This window comes from Cygnus atratus, chromosome 5 (assembly GCF_013377495.2).
Source record: "Cygnus atratus isolate AKBS03 ecotype Queensland, Australia chromosome 5, CAtr_DNAZoo_HiC_assembly, whole genome shotgun sequence".
NCBI classification, from domain to species: domain Eukaryota; kingdom Metazoa; phylum Chordata; class Aves; order Anseriformes; family Anatidae; genus Cygnus; species Cygnus atratus.
The window spans coordinates 49701792-49721928 of record NC_066366.1 but is presented as its reverse complement, the minus strand read 5'-3'; the positions used below and the strand labels follow the sequence as shown (position 1 = coordinate 49721928).

Sequence of the window (20137 nt, the reverse complement as noted above, 5' to 3'; positions counted from 1 at the left end):
TGTTTTCAGCATAGTAATATCTGGAATGGAAAAAAATGGAATATCTCCAAACATTTCCACTTTCTTCTTTGGTAATAATACTGAGGAAAGATTGACCCTCCACAACAACTGAAACATACTCAAGCACTTCTTTACAGGTGTGCCTTTCTACTTCCATGCAATCAGGGAGGAAAAATGTTGATTCTTAGAGTGGTAGTAAAGACTTTATAATAGCTTTCTAATTAACAAACATGTTTATGTTGTGTTTCTTCTAATCAGTGCATTACAGTAATAAGTACAGAAAATAAAACTGTGATTGCACAGATTTAAATTACAAGAGGTGGTAAATTAGGGTGCTCTTAGGATTTGGGGCAAAAATCACTGAATTTATTGAATCTCCTTAGATTTCAGCAGGCTTTGGCTGAGTACCTTAAAGATATTAAAATGCATTTGTTATTAAAATTGTGTTCAATACGGTAGTATGCAAATGCTGTGATTTCTTAATATTATGCAAACGCTCAGTTCCAATCACGCTCCTCTTGAAGTCTTGTAATACAATTTCTGTAGACATCATAAAAATACGTCTGGGTTATCCATTTTTAATTGCATTGTATACAAGTATTACAGAAGAATGCAATACAGTATTCACAAAAATCAAAGAGGCTTCTATGAAACCTACAAAAAGCAGCACAGAATCAATGAAGTAAAAGCAATATTTCAAAAAATACTAAATTAGATTTGGCAGTTTTGGAAAACAGTATTGAAAAAAAATAAGACAAATGAATTGGCACAGTTTAACAACCTAATTTCTAAGTGCACTTTATAATAACTCTCCTTACAAGCTGCTGTTTTCCCAGAAGATGATGACAAAAAGCCTCATTAGAACACCACTATTTTGTAGTGACAGGTTTTATTGCATCGCCAGCTGTGAATCTAAAAAAAAAAAAAACCTCCCCCAAAAAACTATAAAGGTTCCTAAAAACCCTGTTTTTTTATCATCAAAAAATAGCAACATAGCACTTCCATATGTTTGTGAATACCTACAACTCTAGTTTTAAAAAAAATAGAAGTTAAAGAAAAGTGATTTTTGTTTTATCTTCAAAAATAATGTAAAGAAACATTTATTAACGAGATATTTCAATGACCAGAGAGATATGTACAATGTGATAGACTTGAGTCTAATCCTGCAAATATGTTCATGACTGCAGACTTGAATACCTGTTGATCCTGCTCATTTGCGCACAAATGAGTAAGTGTAATTAGGGACTGACAGGGTCAGGCTCTTAGCTTCACAGCTTCACATAAACCTTTCCACAATCTGTTCTGGGCTAAAAAGTATAGATACAGTATATACTCTGTATACTGTTGTGTTTTTTTTTTTAAACAGTGTTCTACAGCTATCACCCTGTTATTGCTAGACTAAAAATGAACATTTGGAACAATTGACATTAATCATAAAGGATAAAATTGAGATGCAGCTTCTGATGACTGAATTTCCACTTGAGCCATTTTAAATTGGGTACACTGCAGCCATTTGCGGAGCACAGACGAGCTATTGTTCATTTGTCCTGACCCTTGTAACATTCTTAGGCTGTGATGGTTGACATTGCTCTGGATAGCTTGGAGGCGTAGCTGGAGTCCAGCAGATAAATGCTGTTGAAATAATGCGAAACATTTAGTTTCTCTAATGTACTCTAATGTAGTAAATGTACTTATTGTCATCAAGTGGTGGTTGTTGGTCAGGGAAAGTTCCTCCACTGCCCCAATGTCACCTTTCTTTCTTCCACAGCCTGCACTGCGGCATTGTCATGAAGGACAAATATGCCTACAAAATCACCAGGTTTATCAAAACCAACTACATACTTAGGCTACATCCAGCACCTTTATTCCCATTAATAAAATTCTTGAGTGGCAAGCCACACTGGTCCACCTCACTCTTCCTTACAAACAGGGACAGCAGGCACAGTCTTACCCAAGTAGTCCCACAATATCTGATACATATATATATACATATATATACACACACACACATGTATATGTATGCATAAAAATATATTCACTTTTATACGTAACAAAAATCCATCTTCTGAGTCAAGACTCCCCATCATTATTTGTGAGGGAAGTTTCAAACCCAAAACACAAAAATCAACTGGCAACTACCATCTCAGTGAACACTGTGGAAAGGCTGGGCCGCAGAACCTGGTTATTCGAAAGTGTTTCAAAAGAGAAGCAGAGAACGGCACTGAGTACAGGGCAAGTACCGTAGCTGATGCTCTGTGTATGCTCACACCCAAGACCTTCAGTGCTGAACTATCCAGTGCATCTGGATGTGCTGCAATGATCTATTTTCAGATAGTTTGGAGACCAAGTCTACTGGCCTTATTTCCAGAATTTACAGAAATTTGTAACACTGAGAATAAAAGGACAAGTTATTAGAAACAACTTACCTTTAGATTTGACTGTATCATTGGCAACCACATTGGTATTAGCTGTAAGAAGAGATACGTTTTGTTATTATACAAGTGACTGTAAACATGCTCCAGTTACTGTGAGACAGAAGGGTATATCTATCACATTTAACTGTCAGAATGGACACAGACTGAACCATAAATCTGCAAATGTGCTAATTTTCCAATGACGTGTATGTTTTGGGGCAGATGTCTCTGAGGTAAAGAAGCCAGCTTCCTTTGTTTGCAGCTTGATGAATCACCAGTAGCAATTACTGATAGCCCATTTAAGGATCGCCTTAGACACTGATGAGAGTACAAAATAATAAAAAAGGTGTTAAAGGAAATCACTGCTTATTTTCCTGTGAGGGTGTTTTTGTATGCGTAAGTGAGCAATATTGTAATGAATACAGTATATGTTCTGCATTGTGAAGTGCACATCAAGAACTGAAAAAACGTAGAGCAGAAGTTCTATTAATAAGACAGATATTTAAATGGCAATCAGCATTTTATAAACCACTAGTCAGTGTCACTGCTTCATTGCAGAATGTGACCTGTAGTCCTGGCAGCACAGACAAACTCTCCTAAATATCCAAAATGACAAGGCAAGGGGGTCTGGCAATCTGTCACCCATGGCTGATATTTATTTCAGTCTCCTGCCCTTCAGAGAACTTTTATTTCTGAGTAAGCATAACATGACAAGCTTCTGGAAGACAGACAGGCATTTCTAGCAAAAGTATTCATGTTATCCAATATTAATTTAACCACTGAGGTTATTGTTCTAAAATGTTCCTCCAAATGGCATCAAAATTTGCAATTTGCCAATTAAGCTACCGGGAGTTGCAAGTTAAACCTAATCACTATTGACAACATTAGATAAAGTGCTGTTTCCCTTGTGCAAGGAATGATAATTGTTTCAATTTCACTGCTGTTTTGCTAGAGAATCATATGCAGCTCTGTCAGGACTGATTACTTAGCCTACCAAATGAAGAACCATATTCAAACCTCAGCATTAACAGAAAGATGAATGCCAAAACAGCTGGAATGCAGCCAGAAGCAGTAGATGTGTGAGTTCTGTGTATCATTCTGTGGACTCTCACACCAAATGAAGTGCTTAATAAGGTCCAGAGCCCCCAGGTCAAGATGTGGTTTTTGGAGCGGTGGGAATAGGTACATGTAGTGAGAAGCCATGTTCCATGCCCCCCTACGATCAGAAATGTCACTTAAACTTTCATCCAGCACTAATGGAGCTAGCCAGTGGGGACAGGACTGGTGTCAGAAACATGGCAAGCAAGAAGGAAGCTAGGCAGAAAACCCAGGAAAGGGAATTCCTCAGGGTCAAGGTACCCCTTTGCATCTGAACCAATTGTCTGGACGTCTTTTACAGTCAGCTGGGAGAAATACACACTTCTCACACCTACTTTGGAACAAGACGGATGTCTAAAGCAGATAAAGATGAATCATGACCTAAAAATAAATGTTTGTATCTATTGACTAAAAAGGGTTTTCTAAGGAACTAGCTCACATTGATATTTATGCTGTAAAAGTCTAAGGTTAGGTACGACTACTGTCATCCTGCACCACTTCTGTCTTTCAGGATCCAGACACACTTAGGGAAACTAAACATCCCACTGCAGGAACAAGAAAGCAAACCTACAGCTGCCAGTTAGATAAATAAGACAGAAGAAATTTTTATTGAAGTGCTTCAGTTTTGTGACCTAATCCACAGCCAGCCTTTTCCACACAAAGGAGTAATACATAAAGCTAGTTAGAAAAAAACAGCTGGGAGAACACACTGCTGTCAGACACTGTCAATTTTTTGGAACTGATATTTTCAACAGGATCATGTTGATGCCAGTGCAAGTTTTGATAGAAACCTGTCTGGAGAACAGATTGATTGCTGTACTTTTCTGGCTCCCCAGTTCTGCTGCCTGCCCAGGTCTCTGGAAATCTACTTTGCAGCCACTGGAGAGTTGCCTATAATCCCTGGGTCTCTGGAAACGATGCTGTGGTTTGCTGAGCTGCTCTCTTCTCTAGGCTCCCAGATTCTTCAGGCATCAGGCATAGGTCAGACAGCTGTGATTAGCAAGGAGCTGGTCCCCAGCATCAGTGGCTGTCCTACGATAGCTATTTTCCCCACTTTCTTTGACCTAGGAAACCAGGAGCAAAGCTGAACACTGTCACTTCAGTCCTCCTAAAGTGGAGTGCCTTCCCCAGAGAAAAATTTAATTAATTAAATATATATGTGGGTACTTATACATCTGTGTAAGTCCATACATACACACACACGTGTGTGTGTGTGCACTATCTCACTCCAACTTAGAAAGGAAAATAAACACATAATGGTTGACATGTATTCACAGGAAAGAGACTTCATTTTCCTCACCAGATCAGTCAAGATGGTCTAAAGTCAGATCCAAAAATCATCCTCTAAGAAAACAGGAAATGGCTCAAAGACCATAGATAGCAATTAAAGATGTGTCTCAGTAAGCTCAGTAGGAGGTTAATAGCCAACACAGTACCAGGAGGAGGAATCCTCACAGCATCAAAACAAGGAGGAGATGAAGGACTGCTTATATCCAGCACAAAGAAAGAAAGCTCTTCTTTCAATGAAGGAGGGCTGAACTGTTCACATCTTCTCTTTCTCTCTTGTTTCAGGACAAATTTTCAGAAAATGGCCACCCCGAACAGCCTGGCATCATGTGATATCTTCTCATTGCGGTGCATTAGAAATGTGTGTGTTGGCTCATGCGTTATTACACAATGACTTCATTAACAAGAGAAGTTTTTGCAGCACCTGGATTCTTCAGGTGGAATAAAAGACATTGCAGTAGATATCATTATGTGAATGATAAATTATCAGGATTTAACAATGCTATTGTGCCCATTTCCAAGAGGATGTCATTGGGAATTACTACTTTTGCTGAAAGAATGTGGAGAAAAACTAGGATAAATACTTACACAATTAATTAGTTTTGGAAAAAAAATAGTAACCTGGGACTACAAATCCTCTAATACTACTATGCCTGCAGATGTTCCCACAGGATTGCATGTTAAGGCTAAGTAACGGGGATTTGGTTGTCCAGATTCTTCTCTTTCACCTCCAATCTACTGAACATGAAACAAAGCTTAGCACCTTAACTGAATTTCACGGGTTTACAAGCTTGATTTTGTAGTAACAAAACCTGATTTAACCTGATTTAGCGTATTATTGATACTGAAATCAGATCACTGATATATTCTGAAATACAAACCTCTGGAAGTGTTCGTTTGAATGGTGACAAGAATTTAGCCCTAAAGGCCTCTCTTTTTACAGCTTTAAAGCCATTCTTCCATCTTTTTTAAAGACATATCCTTGTCAAATTCTGGACGTCCTGGACTGCCCACAGCTTCTCTAGGGAGAGCCACACTCACTTTGATGTCCTACACTGACATTTTCTGTAGTGAATTGAGTCACTGCTGACAATAAATGTATGTTTTCACAATGACTGTGAATACTTTCAGGCCAGTTAACATTAAAACCTTTAATTTTAGCTACTGTATTTTCTATTCCTCCTTGACCATAAAAGACTAGAGTAAAACAACAGAAGTTTCCTTTATGGCAACAGAAGAACTATGTAAACCAACATATTTCAGCTAGATGAATTTCAGTTCAGAAAAAAAATCAGTTGCATTAACTACTTGGTTTGTTACAATTTTCTGTGAAAAGAACTTCAGAATAATATGATGGGAAAACATGTAAAAAGGCTAGTGAAATTGATTCATGCTTGTGCATCTACCCCAATCCTTTGAACATCTATTCTGTTCTGATCTGGGTAGTACAAAAAATGCACGGAAGACTGTTAATTTCAAAAGGAGTTTTTACATGAATGAAGCATGGATTATTTGATTTCTTTTACTCAAAGAGTAGCCTGTTACACATCCTAGGGGAAGAAGATTCACTATCAAATAGTATTTGACTAAGAAAGCCACGTAGGCATATAAGAATAAAGCCACTATGATATGAGGCTTTGTTATCAGCCTGAAAGAATGTAAGGATCTGAACAATGAGGTGGATCTCCAAAGGATCTGCGATGGTTTAATGCTACAGAATGGATAAAAGTTCAGACAGTACCTCCTAGAAGTTCTTATAAGGTCAGTAACACCAGTTGAGTCCATTAGAGGAATAAGACCATTGCAACAATGGAAAGAGGATCAGAAGTTCATTCCAAAAAATCAGGTGAATTTGGATTTGAGATTATGTTCTGGTCTTACTAGAGATTTTATTATTTGTTTTGCTCTACTAGATTTTATTTCTGTACTAGATTTTATTTCTGTACTAAAAATTCAACCTCCGCTTTTTTTTTTTTTTTTTTTTGAGTTGCAGGAAAGCAAGGGACAGTGTCTCTAGAAATCACAATAAACAGACAATACCCTTAATTAAATATTCATGATGGGGTATGCCTACCTTTACAAAGATAGTGGAGTTGCATTCCTGTAAAGCCTCCATTAAACTAATCACATGTAGACACACCATTTCCACCATCTTGAAAAAAAAAAAGCACAAAAACAAATTAATGTCCAGTGTTGTACACTAAGACACCAATCCCTAAAAAGAATCTTGTTGTATTTGCTTGGCAGTTATAATGAATCACTAGATGTGTATTTATCATCTACACATAAGATTAAGTATTACATGTACATACAAGGCATATTTTCTTTATTTAGTTTTCCCCTGATACAGCAGCACCTGGTAAATATTTCGAAGTATTTAATGCGTTTTAATTCCTATCACACATCAAAACAAGTTGCCTTTAGCTTTCTTCCTTTCAGACATCATAAATCCTTTTACATGCCTTTGTAGTTCTCATCAATCAAGGTGTCAGAAATTGATATTTTTATTTACTGAATCTGTTGAAAATTAACAGAGCCACAAAAAAAGCATCTTTTTTCCCCTCTCCTATCAAAGACAATTTATTGTTCTGAACTGGCAGCTAGTCCATAATTCTTCCATTTGTACCACGAATTATGACAGATGCAAATATCATTTATTTGGAGGTAGACAGCATTTTATGTTTTATATTATTTAAATTCATAGGTACAAGACAAATACCTTCAGCCAACAGTAAGTACTTACAGTGCCTGCATGAACTGCGTGTACATTCCCCTTGATAATAATCTTAGCTTTTATGTCATGTTTTTTTTATCTTCAAAGTGCTTTAGAAACACTAACTAATTAACCTCATAACACCCATGTGAGATGGGCAAGTATTATTATCACATTCCAGAGAGCAAGTACTGAGGCAGATAGTTTAATAACTTGCACTAAAGACACATAATGAGACACTTTCCCAGAATAAGGGTTGTAACTTGGGACTTCATATTCTTGTCCTAAGGGCTGACATTTCCTTTTGCGTCTGACTAAACAACTGTCTAGTTAGTAGCGCAATACACAGCTCCCATTCGGAGGCTAAAATATCATTTAAACACAACCTTAGGTGGTCCTTGCCTAATATAGACAAGACACAAGGAAAGGGTGAACATTTCCCTTTCAAACTTTATCTCTAGGGTTGCCCTCTTCAAGTCATTCACTGCTCAAAAATGTTTCCAGAGATATCTATGTGGCTTATTTCTGTTGAGTAACCAATGGGTTATGAGTAGTCAAATGTCAGCAACGTTTGTTTTTCACCATCGTGTAGTAAAAAATATTGAAATGGTTATTCACAGAATTATCCTAAAACAGTTGCTCTTGTAAGGCAGAGTAAGATGAAACAATAGGGCCAATGTGAAAAGTAGGAAGATAAATAAAATGGGACTTGAAGAAGTAAAATGAGACTTGAAGCAGGGAGCCCTTAATCCAACAAGCAGTGACTCTAGCTCTTGAATGCCATGACCCTGTTTCTGGCAGATCCTGGCTATATATATAGATCCTGTCTCAGGTCCACTGCAAGGTTAAACCACCACTAATTAGCTTTTGCTTTAGTTGCTCAAAAGCGTCAAAGTTGCCTTAGAAAGTTATTCAGCGTCTGATGTATTCCACTGAAATGTGGAAGCAAAGCCAAGCCCTCTGAGTTTAATCTGTACCAAATCTGTGCACAGCATCTGACTCACCACTTTGTTATGTGCCATTAGCTGTAGGATGCTAGGTGTCACTCGGCTCCAGAACTCCAGGGCTGTAAGGATTGCTGTAAAGCTAAATTCGTTCTGATTCTGGACTGTCGGAGCTACTGCCGTTTGTTCACAATACACTGTCCAGAGCTGAGCAAATATAAATGCATGGAAGAGGGAACACATGTGCAGAACAGATGTCTGTAGAAATAGAAAAGAGAGGACAATGTTTATTGAAATAAGTGTATTCAGGTATACTGCAGAAGCTTTCATCGATGTACTCCTCTGTAATGCATTGCACTGTGCAGTCCTGCCCCTCATTCCAGAATGTTTTCCTCTGATTAGGAGCTAACCAAGGATGTTTGATAACATCTTCTCCATGTTTAAAAACTGTTTTTATATCTAGAAACTAAAAACTACATTTAAAAACACAGTCCCATGCAATCTTAATATATGACATTAAGGTCAGTCCCTTTAAAGAAAAGGTTAGTTTTGCAGAAAAGTGACTCAGAACTTGTCCTGAGACTTTCTTGATGGAAAATTCCCACCACCATCTGTAGAAGGCCTGGAGGCTGGGACATGTATGTCTGCATTTCAAAGATGCTGTTGGGGTACATCAGTAAGTCTGATCACCTGCAAGGAAGGATATCATACAAAGTACAACATCTTACACCTGTCATCCATTTCTATCTTGCTGGGACACAACTGCTCTCAGTCCATGTAAAGCTAACAGAGAATTCATCCTGCATACTCAAGCATGACTTGGCTAGTAAGTGTCATATTTTGTAATGTCTGAGCCTCCAAAAGTGCTGGACATTAACTACTCCATTATAAGAAAGATGTTGCTTGTCAGAGATATTTTCCTCAGTTTAACACTGCAACAGTGATTCATGCTCTGTGGCAGTATGAGTGCACCAAACATTGCAATGGTTGCTTGGTAACTGGAAAGAGGTATTTGAAAGAGAAAAAAAAAAAGCCAGAAGACATGAATGGAAGCACCAGTGTCCTGGTTGGGTGAGGGGAAAGAAAGGGAGGATTTTAAGTATCAGACAAATGTGTGATCATTCTGCTTCTGTAGTTAATAAAATCCTGGTTGGTGTCGGAGTACTGCTATATCTGTGTTAAGCTACTGTTGCAAATTGCTTACAGTTTGCAATAACACTTCTTGTCAAGAGCACCTTCAGAAAAATAAAAAGTTGTGCTTGAACCATCACAGTTTGTAATTGACTCACAGCATTTATAGGTTATCCAATACTACTATACACGTAGAAAAGAATAAGCAATTCTCTAGAGATTTGCTACAGAGACGGTCATTGCTAAAGGTTCAGTTTGGAACTCAGTTTTTCCTTCCTTATTCCTGTGCTGAGATATTTTGAAAAAGTTAAATCTCAAACTTACTTGTAGTGATTTCATCATCAGTTTTCTATGCATGAAGGGCTAGCTATGCCAGAAAAATGATAGATTCTTTTTTCCCTTTATTTCAGCTTTTAATAATGCTTTGCCCCTCTTTTTTTCTTAGGAAGAAATAAATACTCCCATGTTGTCCGCTTTAATCCAGTGGGATCTTTTCTTATAAAATAAAAAAGGCAAACAGTTCTAAAACTCTCAAAACTGTATTAGTGGATTACTTCAGAAACGCAGTCCATGGGATACTGTGCTGGAAATACAAGCCGTTTTAAACAGGACATGAGTTTACATGGTTTAGTTTTGACGATATTTAGAAAAGTTTAAAATTTCACATCACAATAAAAATACAAATTAGTGATAAATATTTTTCAATAGTAAGGCCAGTATATACCACATCTCCTCTTAAAACACAGAATCCCTTACCTTCGATTGCTCTGGAAACCCAATCAGAATAACAATAAGGTGGTCAGCAATTTGTGAACCTGCATCCAGTGGAATAGGCATGCAAGATGATGGAGAATTTGGACAGACAACATTGTGTGTCAGAGACCCCAGGAGTAGCCAGGACAGCAAACGAATATGTGAAACACATTCTATGAACTCTTTGGGCCTGTCAAGAAAGAGCGAATTTTATAATGCTGCAAAGTTTTCTATTTTTCCCCAAAACAAAGAGCCTCTTTAAACACTTTGCAGATGCAGTCTTAAGTGTGCTGGAGGCACAAATCATTGGCAGAACTTACAAGAAGACCAGAACCACAAACAACTTAGTGGACTTGACAACCTTTAACAAGTCCAACAGAACACGCTTGGTGGGCAGGGCCTAAGAAATGGTTTCTGTGAAAGACTAGAACATGCGCAGTCTCACTGGTTCCATACACAGTGATTTTTTACACAGAAATCATCAAATCAGAAGAGCTGCCCAAGTGAAACTGCTCCTTCCAGGTCCCCTAGACAGTGTATGGCTGACAAGGCTATGGCAGGAAATTCTTCATTCCATGGCTAGCTTCTGAGACAGGTGCTCTACCTTACTTTTGCTGTGTTGCACTTCTCCACGGGTAAAGTGGAGTTAATTTATCTTCTCCTTAGCCTCTCCTTGGACATTTGGACTGCATGCTTTTAAGGGCAGGGAGGGACTATGCTTTTTTGTGACACTTATTAATTATTCATCTAGTGCAATCTTCAATTGTAAAGCGATTGTGCTTAATCAATCTGAAAAGGAATAGTACTTTTCTAGTATCATCTTGTCTATCCCCTTGCTGTTAAAAAATTCAAACTACATACTCATTTGAATTCATAGGCTTAGGAAAATAATTTGATTTTAGATCAAGAAACCACTACCTAGGAGGCCACTCACTACCGTTATTCATTTCTAATTTCATGTTGTTGTCAAGGACTCACAGAACCAAAGAGGCATTCCATTATTTTTTTTTCTTTGTATAGACTCTGATAAAATGCTCATCTTCAAGTACCTACAGGGTATCACAGGAATTCCCCATCTTCACCTTGGAACATATAATGCAATTTTTACACGTGTGAAACCGAAGCCCAAAGAGGTAACAATTCCTTATTTCCAGAACTAGGTATGTACACAGAAGTACATGCAGACGTATCTGTAGGACTGGAGCCCAAGCAGCCTACTCCCCAGAAGCCTGGGGCAGGAAGTTTGGAACAAAGTTGGGACAAAAATACTTATTTGTTAAAACACAGTCCAGTGGGCTACACTCAAAACATCTCATTTGCTACCACTGTAAGACAAGGGACAGTATTTTGCCCTTCTTTTTGATCATAAGACACTGCATACACTCACAGCGAACAAAAATAACAAACATGTCTTGAAGAGCAGGATTTCTCTCATCTAACTTCACTAGGTGAAGTCAGTATTTCTACCGACACCTGAATAGCTTTATGCTTACAAATCTTACTCATTTGTTCTCAGTAATATCAACGAGCATTTCTCATTTTTCTCCCACCATATTTTATACAAGTCTAGGACTGCTCAAGTACTTGCATGCTTTTCACTGTCTGTATCTAGATCAAGAATCAAGTTCATTTCCAGTGAACTCCAGTCAAATCAAAGGAGTTACTTCCACTGTCTCTTTGGTCTGTACTTTAAAAGTTGCACTGATGACCTCGTCTGGTAAGGCTCTGGGAGCTGCTGACCAGCTGTTTCAATGTCCCATGGCCACCACTCCCAAACTGTGCATCATACTTATTCAATCCATCAATAAACAGAATTCCATGAAGATTTTTAATTCATTTTAGTATTCCTTTTTGTGGAAAAGCATCCTCACCCTTGTTGCATTGCAGAAGGAGGATGGTAAAGCCAAGGCAAATATCGGATCACAGCTTTGTTGTCTCTGTGGTTTCCTCGTGTGATTTCCATAGCAGCAATCTGAGCTAAACCAACTTTCAGATGCCCACCAAATGTGTCTTCATGCAATGGCTGAGAACAAGTCTTCATGTGACTCTGCAAAGCAAAGATCTTATTTCATACCTGAAAAGAATATTCTATTTCACTTCCCTGCAGTTTCTTTCTCAAGGTCTCTACCTGTGTCTATAAAACTACAAAACTCAGAAATAGGTTTAAAAAAATTATCCACTCCCTATATTAGTAACAGTATTATGATGCAGCTTTTTCCATGGAGCCCATATTTTCAAGAGACCACACAAAACCCAAATTATACAAAATGAAGAAGCACCTTTTGTACCAGCAAACTCAGCAGCTGATAAGTACAAACTAATGGTTGCACATCCAGACAGTTTAACTGAAGATCAAAGAATGCAACTGTGTAATAAGATAGCACTCTGGGCAGGAAATGCCATCTCTGTGTGATATTTCATTTACATGTACAGAAAAGCCGTCTATCATTTACCAACGGTATGACTGTATTGCTCTATTCATTTGCTACAAATGCCTTTAAGCCCTGGAAATATAAGGACTAAACCTTTTACCAAGAAACCTGCATACATTTCTGCCTGGAAAGATAATTATCCTGTTTTGACAGCTGTAAGGAATGTTTCACTGGTGATCCTTGAGATCCTTCAGTACTTCTAGTTGAGCTAACTTTGCATTACCTTCTGTCACTGTACTAATGCATGCTGAGTGCATGTGCATACTTAAAAGACAAACATATGCTTTGCACAAGAAAAAACAGGTCATCAGTAATTAAAGTATTATAACAGGATAAAAATCAGTGGTTTGGTAATATTTTATAAAAGATAAGGATCTGACCCCACCAACTTATACTCTCAAAAATCACTTTAAGTCTCTTTCACAAGAAAACAAGAAACTTATCAGCATGTATATCTAATGATTTTGCTAAAGAGACAGGTATAAAGGATAGACAGGTATGCAGGCAGATATATTCTTCAAAAATAATGGAATTTTCTAACTAAAAACCTACCTGAGCTCTAGCAATTAAAATGTTATCCCCAAGGAAAACAATACAATAATATCAAAAGAAACAATAAACTGGAATGTGATTATCTTAAGAATTAACATTTATACTTTGCTTATAGTGCAATAGTTAACACACAGGACTGAAAATAATTAACTTCTTTCACAGAGACTATTCTCAGACACACAAAAGACACCAGAAATGAATAAACAACTTTAACTGTTTGCTGAAGTCCTATAGAGTGATTTTTCTTTTACATATATTTGTTATATAATAGCATTTAATAACTTTTTCTCAATTTTTGTGTTTTATTTTTTTCTTCTGCAAAACATCGCCCAAAATTTGAAAACCAAGATTAAACTTTTGCTGTTTGATTGCAACTAGTCATATAAAGCATATGACATGCTTTGTCTGAATGCGGTACTCCAGATGCTGTTGATAATACATACTCATAGTAAGAAACTGTACAACTGGATGATCTTAGGACTCACTTCCTAAGAACACCTATGTGAATAAAACTGAGCAACACAAGTAATTATATTAAATCAGCTTAAAATAAGTGAACCTAGATGCTGTGAATTTGTTTAAAGTTTTGACTATTTCTGAACTTAGAAACATTTGCAACATTTCCCAACTATCACAGAAGCACATGTAAGTTTCCCTAAAGATCCTACCAGAATCCAAAAATTAAAAATCTAAAACTTCTCAAATTCAGCCTTATTAAATAAGAACTGCCTTTTCATTTTCCAAAGACAAAGCTTATTCTTCACAATACATAAAATTACAGTTATTTTTGACTCTGCTAAGTTCAGCTTTTTCTCAGAGCCCTGTATTACATGCACTCATATTATATGGAATCAAATTAAAACAACATAAAATTTAGACCATTTGGTTCTGATTTCATTTTAAATGCTACAGACTACAAATTTGGGGAGCTTCGTGTCTAATTTCAAAACATAAATGTGACAAACTGGGTAAAGTGTTCATTCACATCCTAGCTATATCTGGGTGCAAAAATGTCATAAATAAATAGTCCTATCAAGAATAAGAAAGCATAAGAAATTAACATATTGGACTTATGCATTGTAAGAGCATTTCTAAAAATTAGGCTTCAGTTCAAGGGAAAAGGGGGTACAAAGAAAAAGTTCAAGTGGGAGAGATCTTTCTACAGAAACTTTTTACAAAGGAGATAGGATAACTGCAAGTATTTACAAAAAATTTTCCCATTCCCCATTTCTGTGGAAGTGGCAAACGGGATGTATCTCTGTCTCATTTATGATTTATTTTCCAATCTATTTTGAAAGCAATTCTGAACTGGAAGAGAAATGAGTGAATAGCTTTAAAAAGATACAGTGCAAAGGCAATCCAACTGAGCTTAAAATGATTAATTCGTTTGTACTTTGAAGTATATTTCTAGTCCAGCACAAAAGGCTGCTTCTCTTTATTGCAGGATTTCTTTTAAAGCTCAATGGGATTCAAGGCATTGGGCCAACAGGGTAAGAACTTACAAAAAGGTGTTTTGTCCAGAAAAACAAGGTTACTGTGAGTTTCAAGAGATGTCATTTTCAGTTCCTCTGGGATTCTTCCTCCTTTATGGTAAGTAGTATTATCTTGCAGTGAAGTGTACCCTCTGGGGCATGGTGTGGGGTCGAGGGGGCAAGGGGAGAGTGAGCAAGCAAACATGCAAGATAAACCAGTAGGGTAAAAAGTCTAACCTCATTGCTTCATAAAAAAACCTCCAGTATCAAAATCCACTACAGGTTACCATTCTTCCTGTCTTGCCTGTAACAGAAATTTTGTATGAACCCACAGCATGAAACACTCCAGTGTGTTGCCAGTAACTTTCATCAGGATTGGTGCAATAGTAGAAGCCCTTTCAGGGAAACACCGTACTAGTTTCTCGGGAAAACAGAAGTGACTAATCTACAACAGCTCTAACACTTAAATAATAAAAATAATAATAATAATAATATAAAGTCAGTCATCCTCAAAGACTTCCAATAGTTTCTTCCATTGGCAGGTTAATTACAGAAAATATATTAAAAACAAAGAGATATGCACACACACATTTTAGATCATGTATGCCCATAACCAACCTTTAATTTGGTCAAGGTATGCATATCTGCAATGAAATCCAGCACTTCCCCAACATATTGCCTCATGCATTCCATTGCTGCTGTTCCACACTAGTAAGAAAAAGAAGTATGTTTAAGCACCATATATAAAAGAAATACGTTTAAGCACCAATTTTTGAATCTCTTAGTGTTTTTTCTCCTTGCTTCTTGTTCACCAGAACACAAGTTCTTGTCTGTCTCAAGTTCTTTATTTTACTTTTCAGTTGGATTACTTTACTCGAATTAGGAATAGGCATTCTTTGATGTTTTTCTTCTCACTGTATTTGCCCTCTTATCTGATGATAGCATAAAGACAGACCAAGCACTGTAGCTTCTTCATGCATCATAAAATACTCTTATCTGTAACAGCAGTGAAAGATCAATTGATGAAACTTTCAATAATATCCTTGTCATGCATCTGAAATTTACAGCAGTCCAGAATCAAAGTCTTAAAAAGTCAATGAGAGTTTAACAACCCAGTTGTTCAACCAGCTGAGCATTTCTGCAAGTAAAACCAATCAGATACAATCCCAGAAAACAAAATTCAATCACAGGCACAGATGCCCTCACAATCACATGAATTATGATGGACAATCAGAGTAAGTGACTGGCTTCATGTATTTTATGTGTAAACATCACTGAAATGAACACTGATGGTATTTGGTACTTCTTTTTTTTACACTAACAAAGGTTTTTGGGATATTCCTGTTATGAAGTCATATGTCATTTTAATGTCACTCAAGCTAGTTGCAATTTTCAAAAGAGGATGCATGGGTTACAAGGGATGAATCCAATCCAATTTGACCATAAAGTTGTAAGCATTGAGAAGTGGTCTGTGCCAGAGCAAGAACGACCACAAAGGGAAAACAAAAGGACTCAATGTGATGCTTGTATTCCCACAGTACACATTTTCATAGTTCCTTTCCTAGATCAGTGAGAAATGCCAGTCTGGCCTTCAGCTAGTACAAGACATATCCAAGATGTGCAAAGCAGTCAATTGAACAAAGCTGTCAGATTAAATAAAGGCTTCTGACAGACCAGAGAACCCTGGAGAAAAGCTTTCAGAAGGTGATATGACTGACCCATGAGCCATCATATAATGTTTATATCTTAATAACCTACGGTGAAGATAATTCTAGCTGAATTCAAGGGGAACTATGAATGTTCAACATTCCTCAACATCAAGTCTATATATGCCTTATTTTTTGGGGCCAAGTGTAAGCAATGCTTAACTTTAGAGGCTATATGATGAAATTATTAGGTATCTTTCTTCTTAAGGTGGCAAAAAACCCTATTGTACCAAGTCATAGGCTAAGGACAAAATATTGCAAAATGCTTATGGGGGAAAATATTCTTCTCTGACCTTTATTTAATCACCTGTGCTTTGAAACACAGAAACACAAAACTATCTGAGTATACAAATGAATCAAATTTAGTTTTGATCACAGAAGTATTAAACCATAATCGAGTTTTAGTGGCTGAAATTTGAAAAAAACTGTTAGTGTTCTATTTTTAAGGAACTGATCTGAGTGCTTCTAATTTTTCTACATTAGTATCCATCTACACGGTGTTGAACTATAACACCTTCTGGCTTTTCAAATGCTATGCATGTCAGTTCCCTTGACAGAATAAAAAAACAATAAAATAAGGTCACTGATAGCATATCCTCCTTCCAGTTTATGCGGAGTAAGGACCCCACATGGGCTCTATATTATTGAGTGACATAATTATGAAAGATACTATACTCAAACCTCTGAATAAAAATGTTCTAGTGCAAGACTTCTCCCCAGCCTTTTGTTTCATTCAAGGTTCTCTATGATTTCTTCTGAAATGATCACTTTCCTATCATACCTTGTAAAATCTATTTAAAGATGTTATCTCTATCTATTTAAACCAAATTAAAACTTTCCACTGGGAGGAAAGATATGAATTTAAAACAAAACAAAACAAACAAAACAAAATAAAATAAAAACACACACACACACACAAAAAAGAAAAACACTTCAGAAGGTACATAGGAAAAGACCTGACAGATCACCCCTAAAACTGTCAAACACATGTACGGAAACAGGTCTTGGTCTGGCTGAGATGGAGTTAGCTTTCCCTGCAGTGTCCCATATAGTGCTGTGCTCTGCACCTGCAGCTAAAACAGCCCTGACAGCACACCAATGCTTTGTCTGTAGCTGAGCAGGGCTGGCACAGGAACAAGACCCTCTCCAAACCCCAAAAAGTCTGAGGATGGGCAAGAAGTGGGGAAGGGACATCGCCAGGGCTGACCTAAACCAACCAAAGGGATATTCCATGCCATACCGTGTCACAGTCAGCAATAAGAGGTGGGAAAGGGGAAGAAAAGGGGAGGCACTCGCTATGAAGACCCCAAACAACCACTATACATATTGAGGCACTGCTTCCCAGGCACGGCCAAACATCACTGATTGATGGGAAGTAGACAATAATTGTGGGTTTCTTTCCTCTTTGCTTCTGTGTGGCACTTACTTGTTTTTTCCCGTCTCTTTTCCCTTTAATTAAATTATCCTCATCTCAGCTGCCTCAGGCCTTTTTCTTTCCATCATACTTTCTTCTCCCCCCTCTTCTTTTGAGGAGGGGGAGCAAGAGAGCAGTTGTGGCAGAGATTAACTGCAGGGTAAAACTCATTCAGCTGTTGGGGTATTCAGTGACATGTCATGGAAGGAGTCAAGCCCTCCAACTGTGCTACTTCCATGCACATTCACCAGCCATGTTTTCAACACCTAAGCAATGATAAGCATTGATAATTCAACTACATTCATCAATAGGATATATATGAATGCCTTATATTACCAGAAAAATGCCATTAACTCAAATTTTTAACCAAGTTATCTTTTGTCAGAATGGAGGCAATGGCTTGTAGTTTCCCACTCTGATGCCATTTTTTGAGGCACTCAGCTGGTCTGTTCTCCAAATTTTGTCTTCTTGAGCACAGGCTCCAGCTAAAGGCAGACATATGACTTAAGATTATTAGTGAGAGTAAGGGAAGCAGTATCATGTCCAAAACATTTCAACATTAATAAAAAGGAAAAAGTGTATCAACTTCTGCCTGCAATATACCTTGCTAGCCAGGGGAGAAATAAAAAGAACATTCAAACGAAGCATAATGAGCTAAGACATATTTTTAAAAGCCAAAACTAAGAGATGTTTGATTCAGTACTTACTCCAGGCATAGAGGCAATCATCTGTTTATGCAAGATTGTTGACTCAGCTAGTTTAGTTCCAGCATCTGCACAAACAAACTAAGAAGAAATTAAAGATGAGTTATTTTTGAATTATTTGTGGAGGAACCTGAAAACGCTAATAAGTTATTCATGACTTCGTTACGATCACTTCAGATCTCTTCGTGCTTATATTTGTCGTAATTTGCCCTTAGAGCTCTCTTCCTTTATAAAGAATTCAGTTTGCTCACTGTTATAAATGAGACGATTTTAATGAAAAAAATTGACTTTTATGTGCTTGATGAACATGTACATGCTGTGCAGAAGCACTTTAAGAATATTATGTAATAAATCAAGTTTTCCTTTATAGGCATAAATATTTATCTTTGCCATTCCTTGGATATATACAATCATAGAATCCTTTAGGTTGGAAAAGACCTCTAAGACCATCAAGTCCAACTGTTAACCTAGCAATGCCAAGTCTACCACTAAACCATAACGCTAGGCACCTCATCTACACATCTTTTAAATACCTCCAGGGATGGTAACTTCTCTGGGCAGCCTGTTCCAATGCCACACTACCCTCTCAGAGAAGAAATTTTTTATAATATCCAACCTAAACTACCCTTGGCACAACTTGAGGCCATTTCCTCCTGTCCTATCACTTGCTGCTTGGGAGTAGAGACTGACCTCCAACTCCTCTTTCATTACAGTTTAAAACAAGATATAGGAAAACAAGGCAGCATGCCATGTTCTTTACTGTGATTACAATGCTTTCATTTCAATGACGTTCTACAATGATTTAATCAATTAATTTAACCAATTCATCAATGATTTAATATGAACACACTGGTATAGTGTAGTTTAGTATAATAAAAGCAAAAAAAAAAAAAATCCATGCTGTTTCTGAGACAAGATCAGTATCATTCTGTTATATCTAAATACCTCTTAATTAGTTTTCTTATGTTTTTATCTTCCTTGCTTTCCTTTTTTAACTCTATTTCAAATCTCTTGCCCCAAAATCTCTGATGTCCACATCACCCATACATTAGATCTACCATTACTGTTATTTAATCCTTAAAAGCTTCAGTAATGTATTTGACACCACTCAGATGATGTGCTTGTGCCTAAAATTGTTGTGCTAATACTGTATTTGCAGTTGAGCAATATCTGTCCACGATGATGCAAAGTAACTTTCTAACAAAGAGAATATGGAAAAGAACTTATAAGCTAAGGTATAAGCCTTAATTTTCTTTCTTGAGAATGAATACTGTGGTACACAAACTGAGACAGATCTGACTACACAATATACTTTACAATTGTCTAGTGCATGCGTTAGCAGTGTTCTCAATGACTGGAACTCTTTTTGAAAATATATCAAATATAATTCACAGACCTAGAATTTATTCTTGCACTTCCACGACCTTTACCTTTCAATGATAGATTTATTCTGAATTTAGACTGCCTACTGAGACTTGGAAACAACTCATGTATCAAGCCTATGTCTTGACCAAGAG

The 20137-nt window shown here is 37.1% G+C and overlaps 1 protein-coding gene across 2 annotated transcripts in view; it reads right to left on the bottom strand.

Moving 5' to 3' along the window:
- Window positions 1–526: 526 nt before the first annotated feature.
- UNC79 (unc-79 homolog, NALCN channel complex subunit) overlaps window positions 527–20137 on the bottom strand; it is a 104245-nt gene continuing 84634 nt past the window's right edge. For both annotated transcript variants that reach the window (XM_050710861.1, XM_035539447.2), the window contains 8 exons: window positions 18624–18701; window positions 15415–15504; window positions 12212–12387; window positions 10344–10530; window positions 8517–8714; window positions 6874–6951; window positions 2427–2468; window positions 527–1632 (listed from right to left, as the gene is read on the bottom strand). In XM_050710861.1, coding sequence (XP_050566818.1) covers window positions 1432–1632; window positions 2427–2468; window positions 6874–6951; window positions 8517–8714; window positions 10344–10530; window positions 12212–12387; window positions 15415–15504; window positions 18624–18701 — 1050 coding nt within the window. In that variant the 3' untranslated portion in view covers window positions 527–1431. The remainder of the gene's footprint in view (window positions 1633–2426; window positions 2469–6873; window positions 6952–8516; window positions 8715–10343; window positions 10531–12211; window positions 12388–15414; window positions 15505–18623; window positions 18702–20137) is intronic.